Raw genomic sequence first — 24,741 nt, 5'->3', positions numbered from 1 at the left:
GCACTTCAAAGGTTCAGAGGTTTTTTACTTGTAACAATAGGAGCAAAAATCATTCAAACAGTAGATGAGGTGACTAAGGAAGACAGCTGAGAACAGAAACATTAAGAACTCGTTGATAATGATTTCAGGATGTCTGAGACGAAAAAATACTTTGCTGTGCCACTTCACAAGTACCACTTATTTCCTGTCTCATGTAAGAGCAGCAATATACCATCCCGAAAAATTCCTTTAGCTATGTGCAGAGCTTTCCCCAACAAGCCTAAGGAAACCATTTTTTCCCCGACTGTGGCCTTTCGTTTTAAGGGCTCTGTAGGTCTCAGCCATTATGGCAGAGCAAGCCAACCCTCCCAAGCTCCCCGGGCCATCACCCAGCACGTGCCCGTGGGTCGTGAGGGCCCTGCCAACCGGCACAGCGGACGAAAGAGGGCCAGAAAGCAAGCCATGGGCTGATGGGCTGGGAAGCGCCGGGGCAGAAGGGGCGAAGCGCTCGCAGGGCCTGGCAGGGCCTGGCAGGCCTCGGCGCTCTCGGGGGCGCGCGGGGAAGCGCCGGCCGCGCCTCAGCCCTGTGGAGACACGGCTGGAGCAGGCCTCACGGCCGCCAGCGCTGAGACCGCGCCAGCCCCTGGGCTCGGCCGGGCCCGTCGCAGGCTGCCAACCCCGCCGCTCCCCCATCCGGGCGCCAGCAGCAACACCGGGGGAGCGGCGGGGCGAGGCGGGGCGGGGCGGGGCGGGGCGGCCGCCGTTACCTGCTCCAGCAGGGCCCGCAGGCGCAGCTCGTGCGCGCGGCGGCCCTGCGCCCCCTGGCGCACGTAGGCCGCCGTCACCAGCCGCTCGCTGGAGCCGAAGTTCTCGGCGTTCATGGCCGGGGGCAGGCGGCGACCCCGCGGCCTGCGCCTCGGCTCCCGCTTCGGCTCCCGGCGGCGGCGGCGGCGGCTCCGCGCAGGCGCAGCTCACCGCACGCGGTGGTCGCGCGACCCGCCCGCGAGCGCCTCAGCTCCCGCCGGAGGAGCTGGCGGAGCTGCGCATGCGCGCCCCGAGGAGGGCGCCGCGCCGCGCCGCCCCGCCCCGCCCCGGCGCGGCCGGCCCTGTGCGCCCGGAGACGGGCTGAGCGCGGCCGGCGCAGCCCCCGGCCGCCTCTCCTGAGCTACGGAGGCCGGCACGGGCCGGGCCGGGCCTCCATTTTCCGCTGCGCGGGCCGCAGCCCTCGGGGAGGGGGCGCAGCGCGGAAGAGAGAGGAACCCCCCCCCGAAGCTAGATTCGTTGGCTGTGAAGAGCCCGTGCCTGCCTTTTGCAGAGTTTAGCGCTGGGCTGCCAAGATTGAGGGCAGCTACGTAACTTTTCTTAAGGTTCTCGTCCCGGGTAAGAGCCTTTTTCCCTTCGCAGTAGGTAGCAAGTAAAGCTGGTTGTAGGGGTGCCCACAGTAAATAAAAGCAATTTGCTCACTTGGTGGAATGGGGCCAGCCTACCCTACAGGGGTAGGCCTCGCAGGCCTGGGCAGCGCAGCACATCCCGCGCGGGTAGAGGCGTGCTCCCACGAGAGACGGCGCTCGCTCGTTAGCTGGGAAAGCGTGCGGTTGCGCCAGTGGGAAACCTCTTGCAGGCCTTGCGGCTCGTCCAGAAATTGCTGGTGAAGTTCTCCTAGAGCACGTGGGCCCTTTGCACCACGCCGGCTGCCTCCGCTCTTTCCTTTGTATTCAAGCACTCTTGGGGGCTGGCAGGTTGCTGTGTGCCTCCCTAAAATACCCACTAACTAGTGTGCAAAAAGTGAAGGGGTGCATCTTTCTGTCTGTCTGTGTATCTTTCTGTCTTTGTCTTTCTGTCTTTCTTTCTTTTTTAATGTTAGATTTCGGGATAACTACCCAATGTATGAGTTACAGTGTTCAGTTTGACCACCCATACTTGGCTAACTGAATTTGTTTATGAAGTCTTATCTGAGTCTTCTGTTTTACAGTTCTAAGTTCAGGTGGTTAAATGGCATGAGAAAAGTACATAGTGACCGTCCCACTTCTGGTAAACTGTAGCTTCAATTAGCTTGATTGTGGTCTGTTAGGTGTCTTGGCAAAGTAATCTTACACACCTGTTTGAATTGTTGGCTCAGACTCTAATTAACACAGTTTATTGCCTTCTGAGCACAGAAGAGCTTTTCAAATTAAACTGCCCCACTCCTTAGCCCCCCCGGTCGTGCTGCATTTGGTTTGTTAGGCTGAATTGTGTTAGTACTCTCTTAGAAATATGGAGCGTGTATTCAGCTTGTTCTTTAATCTGAAAGTATCACAAGAGGGCGCTCACCTAAAGCTAAAAGTTTGCTGGCTCGGAGCACGTCTGTGTGCGTACTAAATTTTCTTCATTTGTGCATCTCTCGTTCTGGTGCTTAGACACAGTGCTCCGATGTACATTGTAAAGAAGTGACAAGGTAGACTGTGGATTGTAAGGACAGAGACAAAAGCGTTAACATGAAGAAAACAAACCAACATGTATGCATAATTTAAGCAACAGTTAATAACTTCAGGTAGCGAATACTACGAATTAAAGTTAATAACTATTACAGTGATGTGTATTTTGCTTAATTATGACGTATAGTGAGGTTTGAACTCTGAACTACTGAAGACTGAGGCAATGTAAAGGCCTATTTAAGGCATATGAGCAAATTGCAGAATTCTCACAGCAATAGAAGATCAGAACTAACAGTTAGTTAGATGGATCTCTGAAACAGAAAAAGAGGTAGTGAGTTATTTCTTGTTTAGTTTATTCAAAAGAAAGAACTTTCAAACTTTTTAGAAACCCACGCATGACAATGTTAATGAGACAGCCACAATCACTCCTAGTTGATGTAGATAAATGGAGATACAATCTTCCGTAATGATCTCTTGGGCAAAACGTTAGACTTTTCCCACATTAGGCTGATCTTTTTGCCCTGTTTCACAAAGGGTTTAATATCCATGTGATTTTCTGTACAGAAAATTAGATTCAGTTGCTGTGAATTTCATATACTTGTTTACTAGATGTAAAATGGCTCTTTGTTTGGATTGGAGTCGCATTTAACTGAGCATGTTCACTTTTAGTGGAAAGAATTGAAAATAGAAATAGAAATATGAACAGATTTTATCACATTTTATAGGTATTAATAGCTACACAAGTAAATGATACACAACTTAGTTCCAAAGTCCGCTAGCTGACAGGTAACCTGAGATAAAACAAACACAACTCATGTATTTCAATAGGTTTTATTTTATCAATAAGTAAGCAAACAACTTTTCTTTCGGTGATCCAGGCAATGTGTGAAATGAATCATTCTATCATGAATAATTATGAGAATAATGAATAATAAGTATGTGCAATTGCTATTTTAGCTGAGAATTTACTTGCTCCCAGGACAATCCAGAATCTCAGTTCTATGCAAGAATTGCTCCACGCATGTGTTTTTCTCCTATGTTTCGCTGAAGTCTTTGAATACTGCACTGAGGGAAGATTCCCTTGTATAGAGAAGCTTGTGAGAAAGCATCCAAGTCAATGTCTTGCACTGTGCTGGAGTAACACATGTATTCTTCTTCAAATTAATAAAGAATGGACAGATGGCAGTGGGACCATGGAAATAATTACAGTTACATTCATAGTGGTTTCACTCGCTGTTTTTCTACTTCCTTCTGGAAATTACAGCCATAGTGTAGAACAACATTTTATCAAGTGTGGGGAGGGAGAGAAACTGCACGGTGGAAAGTGGCGACCATGGGGACAAGCCCGTTTCAGACTGGGAACGGGGCGAACGGCTGAAAACAGCGTAGTGTCCTACTGAGATCTAAAGTTGTGATTTCCTGGAGGAACGCGGAGCAGATCACACCGCTCTTATGCTCTCTCAGATTATCTGCAGGCTGGTACCAGCTGCCTGCAGCGGTATCTGATGCCACCTCACCGCTCGTACAGGCGGCGTTTTCCCTCCCCCTCCGGATGACTTTCGAAGAGAAGCTTCACTGCACAAACTCTGCGACCCCCCAGCGCAGTTTTGCGAGGAGACACAAATCCTTTGCAGATTGCGGCCCTAACCTCACGACTCGCAGCTAGCTTGGGAAAGAGTTTGGAGCCCTTAGGGACACCTCAGCAGCGCTGTCCAAAAACACGGGCTAGTTCCGGAGGCGCCTAAAGCAGATTAAAACCTGCCGTTGAAACCTGGGACGGGCCCGGGCCCGGGCACCCGGACCGCCCCGCGCGCGGCCCCTTTAAGACAGGTAGGTGCCGCGGGGCGGGGTGCCGGCGGCCGCGCGCATGCGCAGGCGGTGACAGGCGCCGTGGCCGCGGAGCGGGTGGCGGCGAGCGCCATGGGCTGCCGCGGCGGGCTCTGAGGCGGCCGGCCGGCCGGCGGCGCCCCCTCCCTCCTCCCCGCCACCGCGCTCGGCGCCCGGCCGCGGCCGCCCATGGCGGAGCCGGGCCCGGAGGAGCCCGATGAGGAGCTGCTGCTCCTCGCGGAGCCGGCGCCGCAGGCAGGGCCGGCCTGGCGGGGGCCGCAAGGGGCGAGAGCCGCCCCCGGCGGGGCGGTGCGGCTGCGTGGGGAGCGGGGGCCGGAGGAGGAGGAGGAAGAAGAAGAGGGCTCGGGGCCCGAGGGCGATGGCGAGGAAGAGCCCCTGCTGCGGGCGCCGGCCGCCGGTCGCCGCCGGGCGGGCGCCCTCGCCGCCGCCTGGGACAGGGAGCCGCGCACCGCCGCAGGTGCGGCCTCCCCCGGCGGGCCGGGCCGGGGCGGCGGGCTGCTGCTGCTCCGGCTTCTCCCTTTTCTTCTCGGCTTATCTATTTGTTTTCCCCGTCTGTATATGTGTGTGGTTCCCCCCCCCAGCCCCCCTTCCCCAGCTCTGTCGTGTTTTTCGGCGCTGGCTCCGCACCTTTCGCAGGCTGCGGTGGGACTGCCCGCTGCTTCCTGACGGAAGTTTCCCTCTTCAAGTCTGGCCTCTGGCAGCGCTTGTTTGCGCCTCGCGTCCTGTGGATAACACGGAGGGCAGGGCGGTTCTGTTCCCTGGTCCGATCTGTCGGCTTCGCGGCATCTTTGCGTGTATTGGGATTGTGGAGGCGTACTTCTCTGGCGTGTCTTGGGGTTTGACAAATCTGTGTGCATTCCGCGTTTAGAGATCCAGCCTCGAAGAGGGACAACGTGTGATGTGAAAATTCAGATATAAAAGTACTTGGGTATGAATTTGAAAAGAAGCATAAACGTGGACGTTACCTAACTCTAAAGATACCGGCAGGATGATAATCTTCATGTTTTTTACTGCTTAGTTTTTTCCTTCAGACTTGCAGCCTTTCTTCTTGTGTGTTACTTTGTAACTAGATGTAAACCTGTGGACTTGTCTTACTAAATAGCATTTGCTGTTGTAGTTATACCATAGAATTGCTTGCTACAGACTTGTAGAAAAAAAAAAACCTGTTCCTTTTGCAAGAACAGCTTACAAAAATGAGCAAAATAAGATGGACTAGCAACTTTTTTAGCATATATGTGGATCTTTAGCCTACCTCTATATTTATATAAAGAATAAGATCTCACCTTCTTTTCAAGTTTAACATATTCCTCCTGCAATTATCTTTCTTGTTAGAAAAAACAAGGTTGAGGAATATATTCCTCAAGACTATCAGAAGCCTTGCTGTCCTATGTTCTGGAATTAACTCACGGGAATTAAAAACTGCGCTCTGAGAAAATTGTTTTCTATATAGGCAACTTGGTGGTAGAAAGTTCATCTGTATGGCCTTGTCACTGGGAAGACGAGCACATATCTTAATATGGATGTTATGTTCTGTAACAGAAACAGTACAAACCCCAAATTTTGTTTTCATTGATGCAGAGTTATATAGTAGTAACTGCTCAGCTGTATGATGTGATGTTTCTCCCTGTCTTTTGGTGGCAGACTTAATTGAAAGCAATTTATTGATTGTCCCTGATAATTCCAGTAGGAGTTTTTTAAACTACAGTCCCTCGGATTCAGTGGGCTGTAGTTTTTGGTCCTGAAAAATGAGCTGTTGTTAGTTTTAACTTTTCTCTTCCTATTTCTAACTTATGCTAAGGTTTTCCCGTGTTTTATGCTTTTTAGGATTTTTTGTTTGTTTTTTGTTTTAAAGCCGTGTTATTATTTCTAAGTGGCTCATGAATGAGCAAGTGTTAATAGTCCAGGAAACAACCTCAAAGCCCGCACTACAAGGAAGTGTTAGGAGTGAAACATTGGGAGTGATTTTTGATTTGTCTGTCCCTAAAATGTTGAGGAGTCACTCTTCTGAATAAATTCTCATGTGTCAGTTGTCTTTCCAGAAGAATATACAAGTTCTTTTAGTTTACGTTTCCTTGAGTGCTGAAATAGGAACAAGGCAACATCATCTGTGAATGGTTAATTTAGAATAGTGTAGCTATTTCTGAATATAGAAATAAGCCCTAATTTCTGCATTAATTTATGCTCTTAGTAAGAATATGGTATAACCCTAGCCTAAAAATAAGTTACTGAAATTTCTAGTTTCAAAAGTGGCAGTAATATAATTTCAGAGCGTTTAAATAGCTGTAAACATATGAAGTCCTGGCAACTATTTTCTAATTCTTTTCTCAACGTTAAGTATCTGTGAAGAGCTGGTGTTTTGGTCAGTATATGAACAAATCTTGTTAGTAATTCATAGTGCTTTAATGTTGGAAAGATGATGGCATGCAGTACTTAACTGGGATATTAATGCTACTTCTCGGTGGTCCATGTAATAGATTGCTTAGTGAATGAGATCGTTGTGTCCTAGAAGCAGATAATGAATACATTAGCAAAGCTGTTAGTCAGATGATACCCTTCTAATATTTAGTGTTTAACGGATAGTTTACTTTCAGATAGTTGACTGTAAAAAGGGAGACAATTTTTTTTACTGAAGGTTGCATAAAACCTTGGTGCACCCGTGTGTTTTTTGATGAGCTTATTTTTGAAGACTTAAAAAAAAAATTTTAGGCTTCCTTACATAAATAAATCTTTTTTTTTGAAGAATACAGACGTTTTGCAATGGTAGTGTCAAGTTAGTTTTTGCAGCTTTGGCAATTTTACTTTAAACAGAAAATTTATTAGACATTTGGTGAAATCAAGTTTCACTAATTTAATAGGTCAAACTTTTCAGCCTTCTCTTGAGTCAGTATTAACAAGAAAAGCTTGCATAAGTATTTACTTATGTTGTTGTTTGTTCTTGCTGTCAATTGCACTGAAAAGTGCTTTTTTATTTTTCAGGAAATACAGGACATACTGTTGATATGAACACATTTTTGGATGATCCAGAATTTGCAGAAATTATTCTGAGAGCAGAACAGGCTGTAGAGTGTGGAGTTTTTCCAGAAAGAATCTCTCAAGGATCCAGCGGGAGTTACTTTGTCAAGGATCCAAAGGGGGTGAGCATATCATTACTGAATCAGACACTATCAACAGCTAGTTTAAAAGATGGAAAACCGTTTAGATAAACTTATTTGATAATAACTTACTGTGCGCTAAAATAACTGTCAACTAGATTGGGGGAAACAAAGCTTTTCTTTTCTTTTTCCTATTTAAAAAATTAATTCTTTCCAATCAGTTTGTAGAATTCTTGCAGTTGTATACAACTCTATGAATATGAAACCTGTTTAGATTTCAGCAGGCTTTGATTTGAGATAACTTCCTCTCTTCAGCAGTTAAGTTCTTCACAGGTTTTTGGCTCGTATGCTTTCGTGCATGTATTCAAACTTGATGTTGCTTTTAAAGTGGAATTTTAAATGAAGACTTTATCTTATTTGGTTAGCATGCAATAGAAACATGTGGTTACTCACCCAGAATTCTTGTTTAAAGTAATACTTTGCCAAAATCCAATATATGACATGTTTAAGGAATATTTTACAGTGTTACACTAAAAATACTGTAAAACTGTTTCGGTTTTTGTGGTAGACTTTCTTGTCCTAATGCTGCGTGCAATCAAGATGTTTTATTCTTAAAAAGTTAGAGTGAGTGAAGAAATTGCTAGGAAAAAATTCAGACTTGTTCTGGATTTATATGTACACGAATCTGTTGCTTAAAGCCACTTCTAAGAGTTATTTTTTCAGCTGTGTCTGATGGCTAGCTAATGTCTGAAAGACTTGCTGTGCCCTGTGGCTGATGGAAAGGTATGCGCCACTTCCTTAACTATGGTACTTTGGATGGATCTCCTTAATTCCTTGTTTCTTCTGTGTTGACTTTGTTGGTTTTAATTTTGTTTTGCATTTAAGGTTGTAGTGTTGTTTTGGTTCCTGTCTAGATTCCTACAACAGTTTTTTTTTTTTTGTTGCTGTTATTTTTAACCCCTCTTCTTCCCTCCCCTGGCCCCTCATGCAGGTCATAGTTGAATGTAAGTATCTAGAAGAAATGATTAAAAACAGAATTTTCTTGTAGGCCAGGAAAATAATTTTATTGCAAAATATGAATATATTTGCCAGCAGGGGACTGCAGGAGTAATAATACTGAGTTCCTAGCTTTCTTCAGGTTTCCTTTATTCTTTGTTTCCTTTATTCTTTATTTCTTTTTAGGTTATCTAGATTGATTATTCCTGTTAAAGGTCTAATAAAACTTTCTTTTGTCAGTAGTGCAGTTCCCATTTGTAGAAAGGATCTCACATCCTGTTTGAGACCAGCTGCAGAGTATTGCATCATTCTGCTTCAGACCGGTTCTGTGATTTGCTTTTATTCTCCTGCTCTCCTTCTTGTGTAATCTCCTTCTCCTTATGTTGGGAAAGAGCTTATTAAAAAAATGTTTACCTTTCTTATTTGTCAGCTTCTGAAGTGTTTACTGGCACTAATACTAAGAGTAGCTACAATAACCAGTTTCTATTAGATCCTCTTACTCGCTCATTTGGTTCCATCAGAAAGATAAAACTGGGGGGGGGGGAAACCCACCCTCCAAAACTGCACGTTTATTTGCCTCGATTGTGTACAGATAGGAAGCTGTTCAGTCCTTCAGCAGTACTCTTCCTGGCATGATGAATGTTTCTGCGTTTGTTACTCATTGGTTAACCAAGTAAAAAACATTACCTCTGTTACAAATGCGAGCTCTTCTACAGCATGCTTTTGATAGTTCCGCTGTTGGCTAACTGGTAACGCCAGTGGAGCCAATTAATTTTGACTTGCAAAATTAAGACTGGCCTCGTAGGTTGTCTTACACACTGGACTGCCTGGTTCTACTCCAGGCCCCAATTTCATTGGCTCCGCAAAATTTAGCGAGGCTCTAATGTGGTGAAATCTTGAAAACTATTTAGATTGTGCAAGTGTGATAGTATATCACAGTTAGGCCCAGGCAAGTAATGGAATGAGTTAAGCTCCTTTTCAGAAAGGTCTGTTTGTAGGAGTATTATCCAAAGAGAGATTCAGAAAAGAGATACTTAATTATTTGGCACGTACTACTGCATTTTCTGGAAAATCAAAAGTTGCTAGCTTTGCTTAGCAGCAAAGAGCAGCTCCATGCGATTCAGTAAATTCAATTAAATATCTTTTTAACAATTCTAAACCTAACATTGGAACTTTGACTAAAGAAGTGTACCAAATAAATCCAGCACTCAAGGTGTTGCAAAACTTAAAACAAGCCAATTATTAATATATTCAACAAGCATTGTTTTGCATTCCAAATAGTCATGTTACATGGAATATGATAAAAACCTTTTGTATAGGTCTAAATTAAATTGTAACTGCTGTTGCGTAGTACTTAATAATGATTTTGAGTGTAACCTTAGAATCACAGGTAATAGTACCTTGAAAACATGAAGGAATTGTGACTTTGTTTCCTTCCCCTATTGATGGAAAACTTATTTTATGGGATGAATGCAAATAGTGGTGATTCATAATTTGTTTCTTTTGGTAGTTGATGAAAATGAATCAGAATGGATGGACAAGATGGGTGGTGCTATTGGTGTCCGATGTCTGGTGTGCTCTTATGTAGAAACTGAATGAAATAAATTCTCTGTAGTTAACTGTGTTTCACCAAAGCAAGACTGAAAGCGGTCAGAAACTTACTAGAATCTAGAGGAACTAGTCTCTTCCTTTCTGTAATCAAGGTAAACCAGCAGTTACTGAAGGATGATATTTGGATTGCCAGAAACCTTATTCATGACTTGCCTAGAGCAGGCGAGATCCTTTTTGTAGAACAGCTGTGAGACTGGTAGTGCAACTGCAGACAGTGTTGGCTTACTGAGAGATCCAGCTTTTGATATGCATTCCGGAAAGAACTAATATGTGAAAATGCTTTCTAAACAGTTGTTTTAAATCTTTGTTAGATAGGAATTTGACTTGTCACGGCCCTATGAGAAGGAATGAAGATGTGCCATTTCTAAACTTGAGCTGTAGGAACATCATTGCATGGGCTTCATGCATTATGCTGAAGTTTGTTGCAGATGATCAGAAGATTATATGTTTTAGTGTAATAGCAATCCTGGGTTTGTGGCTAACAAATACCGAATTGTGTGGGAGGCATGTTTAATATCTCTGTTGTAGAACAGGATCATCTTACGTGATTCCTGATGAATGTCTGACTAACCTGTTCTTCGCAACATCCTGTCTTGGAGACTCCACAGCTAGGTGGTACATTCCAGTGTTGAGCTATTCTTAATGTTCAAAAGGATTTTTCTTCTTGCATCTTATCTGCTGGGGTTTAAGGCTATCATTTGTCATCACATTGGCAGTGGATTTGTTGTTCCTCTCTCCTTTATAGCAACCTATGGTATAGTTAGGGGTTTCATGCCCCCGTTTTCTCATCTTGAGGCTAAACAATCCCAGTTCATACAGTCTTTCATTATTCACGTTTTTTTTTTTTTCCTGGTCATTTTCATTGTTTTTCAGCTTTCTCCAGTTAGTTAACATCTTTCTTGAAGTATAGTACCCAAAATTGGATGCAATACTCCTGTGTAGTTTTAAGCTTTACTATATCTCTCCAAAGTAAATGATGCTTTATTGTGTGAAGCACTGTCAACTTTGATCTGAGGAATCCACAGCAGCTGTAGAAGAAGACACTGCTCTCTAGAATTGCAATAAAATAATTTATTTTATCTAAAAGCAATAAATGAAATAAATATAGAAAATTAGAGGTAATATTTTGTTACTAGCACACTGTATATTTGTCATTTCTCTGGAAACATTGCATCTTTGACTGGTAAACCTAACCAGTGAACCAGCAGAGAGGCTGAAACCTGCTTTTTTTGAAACTACTGTCAAAAGCTATTTTTAGATTTTAAAAAGACCGTACTTAATTTTGAAAAGCTAGTAAATGTTAGATCTACTTTAGGTTTTCTGTTATGAACAATTTATTTTGAATATGTGCTACCTCTAGACGAGTATTTGATAAATTTATTTGGAATACTGTTTTGCTATTTCTAGTTTTGCTATTTCATTATCTGAAAAGAGCAAATTGCAAAATGAAGTGGATAATATTTAAATTCATTTTGAAAATTAGTTATTGAAAGTATTAATATTTTGCAACTTAAGTATTCCTACTTAAATTTTATATCTTAGAAAAGCATTGGAGTGTTCAAACCAAAATCTGAAGAGCCTTATGGACATCTAAATCCAAAGTGGACCAAATATTTTCACAAGATTTGTTGTCCTTGCTGCTTTGGCAGAGGCTGCCTCGTTCCAAATCAGGGATACCTCTCTGAAGCTGGTGCCTATCTTGTGGATGACAAGCTGGGGCTAGGAGTTGTACCGAAAACTAAGGTAAAATTAAACTGCATGAATTACTAGAATGTGAAAAATATACAACCACAAGTTTGTCTTTCTCTGGTCTGTAGTTGTGAAGACATCCTTATATATCATGCGTCAGTCCTAAATCATTTCTAAACTGTTGCAAGTCCTAAGGCACTGCGGTTTGGCACAGTGTCTGACTGTGATATTTTGTTTTAAAAAGTTAATGCTAGATCTAAATTGAATCTTTTTGTTGAATAACTTCCATTTCCAGTGCTTTCTGACGCTTTCATGCCTGATGTTTTGGTTGAGGGGTCATCGAGATTGCAAAAAGCAGTACATAAAGATCCCCAGTTATAAGTATTTTATCAAAATTTTCTGTTCAGGCTACATAAAATAGTATGTGTTCGTCTTTTCATATGAAATCTGCCTATACTGAAAAAGCCTGAGGATTCCTTTTTGCATTTCTGGCAGCTGAGCATAAAATTTACTGTAAAGCTATAATTTAAAATAAGCAGCCCTGAGCTATGTTTTACCTTTTGCATTTTAAGGTTGTCTGGCTTGTCAGTGAGACCTTTAACTACAGTGCAATAGATCGTGCAAAGTCAAGAGGAAAAAAATATGCTTTAGAGAAAGTGCCAAAAGTTGCGAAAAAATTTAATCGAATTGGACTACCTCCTAAGGTAAGTCTAAAAAAAGTGATTTGTGCATTTCCTTCTGTCTGCATAAACCATTGACTAGAAAATTTCAATATTCATAGGTAGCTTCCTTTGTTAGAAAGAAAACTTTCTTGCTTAATTAAAAGATCTCTCTGAATAACTGAAGGTTGACAGATAGGATTGATCTTAAGCAAATTTTGTCTACTTTGTTTATGATGTCATTCCTTCATTTAAACTACTTATTTAATCTAGCCACTTCTTGTATCAATTTGCAGGCTTGCTTTCTCCTGGAGAAGTAATCCTCCAGGAGACCTAAAATGTTCAGATCTCTCTCTTTAAAATTTTTTTCACCCTCCTCTTTGACTATTTAGTCTTTCCCTTCAGTATCATGCTTTCATATTGTGTAATTGCTTCCCCCTGCAATTTGATTATCTATTATTTTTTTCCTAATCTGTTATTTTTTCCTATTTTTTTCTCCTTCGTTCTATTGTCTTTTTGCCTTGTTGTATCCACAAAATCTTACCACAGTGTTCTACTCCTAAACTTTTTAAACACGTTTTATGCACAACTCTGGTAATCCGCTTGTGTCAGTTCCCAGCAATTTCAATCCATGTGGCATATTTATGCAAGCTTGTATCAGCATGCTTATTCTGCACAGATACATTCACTGACCTCTCTGCACATGTGTGCACCCTGTGTATTTACTTCTCAAATGCAAGCCATATTTTTGAATTTTCTTCCTGAGCACCTTCCATCTTGCCCACGTATATGGAACTTCTCCCATCTATAGGTTGTTTTTTTTTTTTTTTTTCCCCTTTGGACTCTTGGGAAATGTAATTCAACCTTTCTCATGCAAAATGTCTATCCTGAAAAGAGATTAAAGCTGCTGTTGTCAACAGTGAAGCTTGCAAGTTTTTCAGAGAGGAGGATTTTCTCCTGTAATTTTTTAGTGATTTTTCTTATGAACTGTTGAGCCAAGTGTTTCTAACACTCGGTATGAAAAGGGGAATAATGTTGTTTTTTCTTCACTCCACGTATTGTGCATGGTGATGAATGTTCGTTCATGTTTGGCTGTTTAACTGCATTTTGTTCTTGGTTAATTCAGGAACAACTTTTAAAAAATTTTAAACAATGATTTTAAAGAAACTTTTTTTTTTTTTTTTTTTTTTAGTATTTAGCATGAAAGAGAAACCACTTAGTAATCTTACTATTTTATACAGTTTCTGCTGAATGGCTAGGTGTCAAACCACCTGTGTTCAGAACTTTGAAAGGATATCATCAGTTTTTCAGTTAGTGTTAAAATTACTTAAATGACCTACATAAAACGCGCTTTCCAAATGCAGTTTTTAATGTTTCAGGTTGGCTCCTTCCAGCTGTTTGTTGAAGGATATAAGGAAGCTGACTACTGGCTCAGGAAGTTTGAAACTGATCCTTTGCCTGAGAATACGAGGAAAGAATTTCAGTCCCAGTTTGAAAGACTGGTTATCTTAGATTATGTCATCAGAAATACAGGTATCTGTTACGGTGTCCCTTAGTGTCTACCTACTCTGAGGCAGAAATGGCAAACAGTGCTGGCTGACAGTTGCTAAGGAAATTTTCTATTGCGTTTCTCCCCCCACCCCCACCCCCCATATTGAAGGCCAGAATGTTGGCCAGAAACTTACAAAGTCTGTTTTGGTTTCAAATGTTAAATATTATGATACATGATAAGATCCAAGCAACCCTTTTTGGCAGTTACTTGATATTTTTAAGCAACGCAGCGAGTTGAGAACAAACACTTTTCGTTATTCTTTAAGTGTGCTAGTAGGCTCTAGCTATCTGCTTCCCTCAGAAGAACATACAAGGGATGCTGGGGTTTCAGGAACCATAAGAGAAACCGCAGCTACTGTTCCTTTCTGCTAAGTTGGGGCCCAACAACAACCCAGTTTTGCATCAGTGCAAAAGAACTTGTATTTGTTACGATCAGGCACTGAAGCAGAACTGTGGTGCCCATCTTTCAGGTCCCCTGCATTCTTTCACTCAGCATCTAGGATTCTTCTCTTGACTGTGCAGGGGATTTGTTTCCTCAAGGATCCAAAAGCAGTTTTACCTAAATGCTTCCTTTGCCACTTTATCAGAGGTGGACATCTTTACTGTTCTTCAGGTATACCAGCTCAACTTTATTTTCCTTTTCTTAAATTCACTTATCAGAAAGGAATCCAGCTGAAGATAAGTCACCTTAAGCTCTCTTTTAGCAACAGACTGAAAGAAGTGAGCTTGATGACAAGGAACCGATAGACTACAGCAGTAGCAAGAAAGTGTCAGCTCTGTCAAATAGAACAGCGTTCCAAAATAATTACTGCTTCCTATGACTTCCTTAAAACTTTAAGGAAAATACTCAAAGTGGAGAAATTCACTATGTGGATGATGAATCGCATTCATCTAATACATGTAATCATGGCAGAACATGAAAAAGTTCTGAAAGTGGGTGTTTGTTTAAACTTAAGGAAGCATCTTAAGACCCGTACAATAACTTGACAGATCCATGGCATCATGTATCTGGAAGACCCTATGAAAACCTTTAACACCTCAGTTCCATCTGAATGGTGGAGATGACATTTTCAGAAGCTGACGATGACCTTTTGTTTTCCTTCCATCTTCAAAGAGTTTGTTTCCCCTCTTCCTCAAACTTGTACTGTCTGTAGTTTTAGAGGGCCTCTCCTTTTCTCCACCAGCATTAAAGCAGAAGCATAAAACTGAAGTCATCCTGGCTGCTGCTGATGTTCTTTTTTGCAGGAAAAGGGCAGCCAGTCTTTCTGCATAAATGGATCAAAATAGTTTATCTTAGCTTTCTTGATATTTTACTGTATTCAGCCAGTTGGGGAAGCTTGAAGTGATATGTGACTAAACTCATGATAAATTTTCAATCTTTTCAGTAAATCAGCTGCTACAAATGTTTCTGTGAAGCCAAAATACTTGTATTTTGGAAAGAAAAATGTTTGAACGCTTTTGCCTGACTATTTTGGTAAATTCTCAATTTACCATACAAATTGTTATATGCTATTTCAGGTGATTATTTCTTTTTAAATAACTTGTGACACACATTTTCATTTTTAAAGACAGAGGTAACGATAACTGGTTAGTCAGGTATGAAAAACAAGATGATGGAACTGATCTGTCAGATAAGGTAAGAAAACTGTATTCTTAAACTGTTTTTGTAGTAATTTGGTCTTGTGTTGGAGGAACTGAATGGCTTTAATGCTGGTGCACGGTCTCAAGAAATGTGATACTGAAAATTTAGGTGAATGGACAAGCTGTTCAGATTAGACTGGTCTGGTTAGAATAGTGCTGGAAGTTATTTTTATTGTTCTATAGTATTTTTTTTGCTAGCTTGGGCTATAATAATAAAACTGTCTGTTCAAACGCATTCCTTCAGTTATTTCTATGTTCTTTTCATATTGTATTTGTATTTGGAGAAGGACTCCTTTTCATTTTCATGTTAGGCTAAGAATTGTGTGTGCTTGAATTTGTTTTATTTAGATACTCCTTTGTAATGCTTAAGTTGACTTTAAGCAATGATGCTAAAAAAACCCCTATATTTAGTATCTTTAATGTATATTCGCTCTTTTGTATGCATGTGTATTTCACTTGGAAATATTTTTCTGTAGGATATCCAATGGACTGTAGCTAAAGAATCTATTATTAAAATTGCTGCAATTGACAACGGGTTAGCATTTCCTTTTAAGCATCCTGATGAGTGGAGAGCATGTAAGTGTGATTAAGTAACCATCTTCCTTCTGAGAGAGTTACTGCTAAATAAGTATTCTTAGATTAGGTTACTGTAGTAAGAAACCATCATTATAACTGTGTCTTGAATTTTTAATAATGGCATTTTTTTCAGGAAATAAGCAACAAATTCCATTGCAAAAATGGAATATGTGACTTAGTCCTTGTTCTTTTTTATCCTTTTACATTAAATAATGCATGGATATTCATAAATGCAATATGATTGTATACTCACTTGTAGAATTGGAAGAGTTTTGCAAGACGTGGGCTTTCCCTTATTGTTGTGGAAAATCACTTGAGTGCAAAGATATCCAGATGGTCCCTTTAATGACTAAATTTCAAAACTATTTCGAAGATATTATTGTAAATGCATAATGAATAGACAACCTGCATGTTATTTTTATGTCTTCAGCTTTACCTTAAAACGTAGAAACTAATCTTTAGTTAGCGTTATTCCTACGCAGACCAAAAATTGACGTTATTACTAAATCTAGATTGGAGTTGCTTCTGACCATATAGCTGACTACGTGTAGTCTAGAGGAAGTGCCTTACACGGCTTACAATTACTTCATCTGGGGACTGTTAGCCGGCCAGGTAATTATAGCAGTATTGAGTTAAGTGTGGGCTAGTTTAGCTGTCAAAAAGCTACTTAATTACCCCTCTCAGAACTCTGTATGGTTCTATTACCTGAAGTAGAAGAAGAAAGAGTGTACTTAGGCAAAATGGACATACAGAAGTTCATAGGAGCAGATGGGAAGCATCCAAAACACTGCTGAGCTGGCTGATGTCATTGTGAGGCTGTCTCATCAGCTCTGAAAAGTTATGGTAACTGAGGGAGGTTCCTGATGAATGGCAAATATCATCTCCATCCTCAGGAAGGGTAAGAAGCATGTATGAGGAACTATGGATATCCAAGTGCATGAAGAACAAGAAGGTGATGGGGAAGTCAGCATGGATTTGCTAAGGACAAACTGTGCTTGACCAGCCAGATAGCTTTTTATGAGATGACTAGTTTCAGTGAATAGAGGAGGGTAGTGGTTATTGTTTTCCTTGACTTTAGCAAGGCCTTCCGCATGATCTCTCATAGAATCCTTGTAGTCAAATTGATGAAATATGGACTGGAAAGTAGGTGGAAAATTGGCTGGACTGTCAGGCTCGAAGGGCCGTGATCAGTGTTAGAAAGTTCAAATGGTAGTCTGCTGCTAGTGATGTTCTTTAGTGGTCTGTACTGGGGCCGATACCCTTTCATATCTTTAACGACCTGGATAATGGGATGGAGTATCCTCTCAGCTAAACTAGGTGACTTTCAAAGATCCCTTCTAACCTAAACTATCTTATGATACAATGCTAATACTAAATACTCTTAAATATCTCTTGAAAAGCTGTCTGTTTTTAACAATATCTATGGTGGGGAAAGAAGAAATGTTTTTCTCAATCTGCTTAAAAGGCAACTTAATAAACTAAAGATTTATGAAAAAATAGTAGCTACTTTTGTTAATTCTTCAGTATGAGCCATACTTCTGAAAAATATTTGTTTTGATTGTAGCCATTATTTTATTCCAAGGGAAACTGCATTACTAAAGAGGAGAAAGCATTTACTTCTATTTACAGTATTTAACTGATATGCATTTTTTAACTTATTGCTTCAACTACGTATTTATTACTTAGAATGTATTTTTTGCTGCTTAGAAAAAAGATTAAGTAAGCTGTACAGCTACTTCTATAATAGTAGTCAAAAAAGGTATATGGGTAACAGATGTTGCATTAAAGTTGATGTCTACTAAACATTCAGGCACACATGAGTATTATATCCATAGTAAACATTTGAGAGTAAACATTTAATTTCTGCCTGTTGTTAATCTGTAAATGTAACTATTTTTCTTTATTAGATCCCTTTCATTGGGCTTGGCTTCCTCAAGCAAAAGTTCCTTTCTCTCAGGAGACCAGAGATCTAGTTCTTCCTCGTATTTCTGACATGAACTTTGTACAGGATCTTTGTGAAGATCTTTATGAACTGTTTAAGGTGAGTAAGATGCCTCTTTGAATTGAGCATCATTGAAATAGCTAATACTTGTAATGGAGCAGTTAGAGGTTCTTTTTGTGAATTTAGCTTGTGTCTGTCATGATATTGTGCTATTTTAGCTGTAATGCTGACATGGCAGGAAGGGTTTGTAATTGGAGGAGGCTGTCACTAATGTGACTAATTGATGGTAATCAGCTTATCCAAAACCATGATTAACTCTTTATATAAGTGTTCCACAAAATTAAAGCCACTTAACTTCAGTAACAAACATCTGTGTACAATCTTTTATTAATGTGCCTGTTTGTGTATATGTGTATGCATATATACACTTCAAACTGTAGCAACCTGAGAAAATCATATTTTTAATGTAACTTCAGGTACTTCCATAATTTTCATAAACGTAATTTTAAATACGTATATTGTGCTAAGTTGACACTAAAATTTTGACTACGTTATTGAATTAGTTTTCAAACAAAAGTTTTGTCAAACTTACTTTAAAGATACTAAAACTGTGCTGCAATATCTACATGCAAAGGACTATCCTTTTTTGAAATGTTCCATAAGCAATTGTAAGCTTTGGTAGGGATAACTTACAAAAGAGAGAAATGCATCTAATGCCCACGTTCAATAATCCAGATGGCAAGGGTTGAAAGAAATGGTAATTTAAACATGTAATGAAAATGCATCTGTAACTGCAGAACTAGATCCTGAAAAACATTCACTAATATTTACATCTTTGATTCAGTTGTGTTCAAAATGACTCCGGGTTATCTGTTAATCACAGTAGAAATTGATTAATAAATCTGAAGGAGGAAATTTTCCTCTAGCTGTAAAAGCATGCTTTGCAAGTCAGAGTTGTGTAATATTATGTGATGGTATGAAGCCTACCTACAGGTGTTTTTTACTTTTATGATTATGGTAAATCCTTCATTTTCACATAGGCATTTTTGCTGCAACAAATATGCCCTTTTGTGGGTCATACCATGACTATTTGAACCTTTTAGAAATTATTGTAATGTTGATGCATGTGGCCGTGCTTATTGTGAACTAGATGAATTTGCATGCTAAATATATAGCTAAAAATAAATTGGTCATTTCCTATAGTAACAACTATTTGTTTTTGTAATTAAAGACTGATAAAGGGTTTGACAAGGCTACTTTTGAAAATCAGATGTCCGTTATGAGAGGGCAGGTAAGACTGGCTTTTAAAAATTTTATTTACCTATTTAATACATCATCATTCCTGGCTGTTTTCTTTCAGCGATATAAAAAGTAACTACTATTTAACTGAAAGAGATAAGGGTATTTTCATGTGAGAAGACTGAATTTACTTATAGAGGCTGTTTTTATTTGCATGTCATTGAGGTCACAAAAAGTTTATAATGCTTTTTGGTTTCTATAGAGGAAAATCTTATCAAAGATGGTTTTACTGTTTGGGGGGGGTGGTTCCCCTCTGCAGTCAGTAGTGCGGAGTTCTTTTCCTATATATATTCTTAGAAGATATTTTAAAGATTAGGAGAAATGAAGAAGACTTGCATAAACTTGAATGAAAAATTTGGTGGCTAATTTGGTTATGCTATTAAAATAGATGTGACTTTATTTTGGAGGGTTAGCTTCATCACTGGAATACACCTCACAAAGAAGAAATATTAGGTAATAGAGTTTATTGCTCCGAGCAGGGATGGTCTCAGTAAGAACCAAAAACTAAAAAAGTAATCCAGGCATTTTCAGGTTAGAAATTTGGCAATGTTTATCTTCTTTGTTTGTTTGAGTGTGTATGTGTTTTCAACTGCTCATGCAGGGAAGGGGAAGGGATTTTCTATCTCCTTGCTCTCTTAAAATTTAAGATTAGTGATATACCGGAAAGTAAGCTTTAGCTGAAAACAAAGTATTTAACTCATTGCAGTTAACTAGACAGAAAACAATGATTCTGTGATACAGAGGAATCTGGCTAGATGATTTAATAGTCCCTTTTGTCCTTAACTTACTGAAACTGACTTTTCCGCGTTCATAATTTCAGCATGGATAGTTTAAAGCCATTCACAATTCCTAGAGTGGTTTAATCTGACTTTAGGTATATACGCTGGCTAAAAGCCAACAAAGCTTATTTGTTAAATTGAATTAACAGGAGTGTTTTCTGAAATATCAGACTTCTCAGAAAAGTTATGTAGTCACTGGAAGGTCACTTGTAAAGTATTCATTCAGCTTGGACTGTGTTAGGGAGCTTTTTTGTGATAAAGTAATTTGCTGCGGGGAATTCATTTTTTAACAAAAAGCTTCAGGAAAAAAAATCCTGATCTGTGTAATCAAGAGAAATTGAAAGCTTGTCTTTTAAGAAACATCTAGCTGAGGATGTCGGAATTCATTTGCCACTGTAAAGGTTAAATCTGGACCCATTCTTTCTCTAGCCCCCCACCTCCCCCCGCCCCCCAGCCCTTTGGATTTGGATAGAGATCTTAGTAAAATTGCTCTCTAGCTGTACAAGAATGTGTTTTACTGCAGGAGATGTTAGGTTCTTATGCGTGGAATAGGAGAAAAAATGCTGACAATTAACTATTCTTGGATGCAATTGCTAATAGACTTTTTTTCTGATAAAGAAATGATGCTTTTTATTAATGATTTTAGACCGGCTTTTGTTGTAAAAGCAAAGTAGATTTCAAAAGCACTATAGAAGAGCTGGATAACTTTGATTCACATGATTATGGATTCATTCAGTTAAGATTAATTAGCAGGACAGCCAAAGCTAGGTCTGTAAATAAATCCTTAAAAGTGAAAAACTTATCAATTAGTTACTTAATTATTTTAATTCTTAAGGAGGCTAAAGAACAGTATGTCTTGCATGTAAAGGGGAAGACCTTTAAATTGTAGGTGCTAAAACTAGTTAGAAGCGTATTTTTGCAAAGTAGGGAAAAAATTACCGGGAGGACTTCAAACCGATAAGATAAACAGTTACCTCAAGAATATACAGACTAATCAACAAACTAGCACAGATCTACAAAAGATTGCCTTAGAACTTAAAAAAATGTGAGCGTAAAGCGGAGTTGCCAGAAGAGGTGAGTTGCAGTAAACCACGCGGAGGATATTATCTATCAGGGTTTTTCAGCCTTGTAAGCGCAGATTAAACCAGGGGAGCAGTAAATTGCTAAGGAAGAAAGGAGCATTGTGCAGTGAAAAATGGTTGAGATTCAGGATAACGCTGGTATGTCTGTACAACTAAACTGAATACTTGCTGTTGTTTTCAGTAAGGATAACATTGAACAGAGTAAAACATCAGCGTGCTTAGAGGGCATTGAAGTTCTTGAAGTAGCATAGACTCAGGGCAGATGAAAGCTGAATTTGGACCTTAGGACTGAGTTTAGTAATATGGCTTCGTATCTTCTCATATGAAAAGTATTTTGTAGCTAAATTCCCAGTAGACCCGAATACATTGATTGCTTCTCTGTAAGGCTTTTTGCTCCAAGGTATGATATATTTAAGAGAAGTGTCAAAGTTAAAAAATACTCTTAGTTTATTTTTGTACTTATAATGTTTTTCCAAAATTTGAGAGGGAACTTGCTTAGAATAATTAAGAAAAGGAGGATAGTCAGGTGACAGTAGGATGTCATAATATTACCAAATAAAATAGTTCTATTTGCAGTGGAATATATTTCTTAAATTATTTATCAATGCAGTCTCTTTCTACAGAATTGATCCAGGAATGGTATCTAAAGTTGCAAATTTATTAACGTCAGTTTAATTTGTGCACTCCTCTCCTTTTTATTATTTTAGATATTAAACCTTACTCAGGCATTAAAGGATGGAAAGAGTCCCCTTCAGCTTGTTCAGATGCCACGTGTGATTGTGGAGCGAAGTAGCACTGGAAGTCAGGGCCGAATTGTTCATCTGAGTAATACGTTCACACAAACCTTTCATAGCAGAAAGCCTTTCTTTTCCTCCTGGTAGCAACAAAGATATACGAGAAAAATAAATGTGTCTCATTTTGTAAGCTACTTTTGTGTAAAGGCTCTGCAATAATGTGATTTTTGCTGTATACCAAGAGCTCTGACTGCCGACACCTCAGAACTTAAGAAATATATTTTGAATGTAATCAAAGTTTACAATTTTTGTGTCAAAATTGTGAATTCTTATGTCAGGGAATGAGAAGAACTTGTCTATACTGTATTTTTATAGACTAAATTAATGTATTCTGAATAATAATAATAAAGGGAAGATGCACAGTTTGCATATGCTGATATATACTTTTGAATACAATAGAAATTCTATTATTTAATGTAAAGAGGAGAACCTATTCCCTATCAAGTTCTTTTTATATGTTCTTTAAAGAAGAAGCTCAGAACGTTATCCTTGGTTGTGAAAATGCTTTTCCATGTAACTTCTTCCTGATATCCTAGGCTATTTATAGGTTTTCATAGGCTAGTTACTTAGGGGGAGGGGGGAGTCATGCATTTAAGACAAAACAAAACAAAACTCTTTGACACCTGAGTAACAGAATGTGGGGAAAATATGGTCCAAATGTATGTGTATGTGGTTTTTTTGAAAGTGGGGATCAAAAATAGTAGTTTCATAATTTTAATTATGGCAAAATCCTGCCCCCTGGTAAGTGCATACAGTTCCTACGGTAACTAAATAAACGAGGTGTATATTTCAGATGGTGAAACTTCCTCTGTAGCTGTTTTAACTTGTGTATTTAAATACAGGTACGGAGAACTCATATTTCTCTATAGACCCATCACAGAATAATTATACAGTATTGTTACAAGTTTGGTTTGCCATATGCATATAAATGTGTATAATTACAGTGTGTTCATCAGCGGTCACAAAACTGGTTCTTTGCTATTATTGACAGGAGCACTGATGTGTTCCTCACTAAGCCAGCCTGCCTTCTAAATTCCTATCCAAATACACCATTGTATTTGACCAGAGAAAACGAGTGTAAAACATAGAGTACAGAGACTTATTGTTGGACCCATAGCAGTGTCTGCCTCTTCTGCCAATTTTCATTTGCTTTTATATTTAAGTTATGTATTTAAGACTTGCTGGTTACATAAGCCACCAATTTGGAAAAGTGACATGATAAATATTTTTATTTTAGTAATATTCTGGGCAGTTGAAAACAGGAATGGGAGAAAAATTGCTGCTTTTATGAAACCTTCAGTATTTCAGACATCTCTGTATTTTGTAATTCTAAGCAATACTGTTGAACTTACTATACTTTTATATGATTTTGAGTGAATGTAAATATTTATGTAGCATGTCAGCAATTCACTTGATTAACTGAAATGTTTAAGCCTTAAATGTAAAACTTACTGTACTGTGGGGTTTAAAATAAGACTGAAATGACCACCTTTATAAAGTTTCCATGGTTTGTTTTTTATCCAAACAGCTTATTAAAATTTAAAGGTGTTTAAGTATCAGACTCGACTTCTCAAGACAATAAATGTCATAATCTAAAACGCATAGATTTGTGGACTCGTGTTTTATTTGTTCTGCAGAAGGTAGTCCTTATTTTGCTGCTTCTTTCACTTTTCACTTTCTTGGATGGTTTTGCTTTGGTCTGTAGTACCAAGTATATACATGGGTGCGGTACTGCACCGCAGCCTTGCTGTCCAGCGGTTCTGGCTGTGCGGGGCAGCTTGCTCTGCCTTCTCTGCTAAATGAGATCACGTTTCTATTTGCATCACCATTTTACTGCTTTTTCAGAGTGAGCACGTAACTAAATGATTATCAAGTACTGACCAGAGGCATTGTACCTGCTTCCTCTGTCTTGAAAAAGATCAAGAGTGAGTTTTGTGGAGGACTTCAGCTGGATAGCAGTGGTATGGATGGAAAAATTGGAATAAGGCTGCAACGCCCTTTTTCACTTTTGAACTTGGAACAACTCTAGATGCTTCAGTACGCCCGGTCAGGCCTACGTGACGGGCTGTGCGTATAAAACCCTCCTCTCTTTTGTGCTACTTCCACAGATCGTTCCTGAGAGTAGTCTCCTGCGTTTTATTGCTGCACCTGGATTATACTGGAGCGTTTATCCAAGGGCCCGTGAGTAAAGGCGGCGCGAGCGCTGCCAGCCCCGGCCCGCCGGCGCTCTGCGCCTTCCTAGAGATTTCTGCTGCTTTGGTCATTATGGTTATTTTAATGGAACTTGTTGATTAGATAAAATATATGTGTAAACCTTGTTTCCTCAGCAGGCCAAGCTGTCCTTACTATTAACTGAAGTAAGGAGCGACAGAAAAAATTCAAAATCTTGCCTCTTCTGCAAGGTTTTGGGTTGGGGTGCGGGGGGGGGAAGTTGTGAAGTAGTTTGACTAAGCAACTCTGGGCCTTACAGCGTCAGGTTTGATTTAAATATTTGGAAACCTGTGAAACCATTTTTTAGGAGCAGCAGCAGAAGCTGGGGTGAGTGCACAGTCCTGCTTTTCTGAAATTATTCCAGAACTTAGGTATGATTCTTACAGCTGAGAACAGACACCACCGTGCTGCTGTTAAAACTCGTTTACAGCTCCTACACGCTAGAAGTAAATACGAATTTCAGTGGCTTCAGCAGCAGCAGCAGCAGCAGCGCTGAGGTAACGCAAGGGCCAGGCTCGCGCTTCGGCGGGAGCAGAGCGGGGCTCCAGCGGCCGCTCTCCCTTCCCTTCCCCCGCCCC

At 39.9% G+C, this 24,741-nt stretch overlaps 2 protein-coding genes across 3 annotated transcripts in view; one reads left to right on the top strand and one right to left on the bottom strand.

Annotated features, from left to right (window-relative positions):
• Positions 1-1,067, bottom strand: part of SEPSECS (Sep (O-phosphoserine) tRNA:Sec (selenocysteine) tRNA synthase) — a 28,881-nt gene extending 27,814 nt beyond the window's left edge. The window contains exon 1 of one of the 2 annotated variants that reach the window (XM_068943263.1): positions 747-1,067. In XM_068943263.1, the coding sequence (XP_068799364.1) occupies positions 747-860 (114 nt within the window). In that variant the 5' untranslated portion in view covers positions 861-1,067. Of the gene's footprint in view, positions 1-379; positions 688-746 lie in introns of those variants that run through there. The other variant, XM_068943264.1, reaches the window with a different exon arrangement.
• A 3,319-nt stretch (positions 1,068-4,386) lies between these two features.
• Positions 4,387-23,554, top strand: PI4K2B (phosphatidylinositol 4-kinase type 2 beta). Its single transcript, XM_068943261.1, has 10 exons — positions 4,387-4,698; positions 7,218-7,375; positions 11,483-11,683; positions 12,202-12,333; positions 13,668-13,821; positions 15,408-15,475; positions 15,957-16,056; positions 17,964-18,097; positions 19,230-19,289; positions 21,866-23,554. The coding sequence occupies exons 1-10, from the start codon at positions 4,410-4,412 to the stop codon at positions 22,037-22,039; spliced, it is 1,470 nt and encodes a 489-aa protein (XP_068799362.1). The 5' UTR covers positions 4,387-4,409; the 3' UTR covers positions 22,040-23,554.
• The last annotated feature ends 1,187 nt before the right edge of the window (positions 23,555-24,741 follow it).

This window comes from Struthio camelus, chromosome 4 (assembly GCF_040807025.1).
Source record: "Struthio camelus isolate bStrCam1 chromosome 4, bStrCam1.hap1, whole genome shotgun sequence".
Taxonomy (NCBI): Eukaryota; Metazoa; Chordata; class Aves; order Struthioniformes; family Struthionidae; genus Struthio; species Struthio camelus.
The sequence above is the reverse complement of the archived record's forward strand: the minus strand, read 5'-3'. Positions and strand labels throughout refer to the sequence as shown.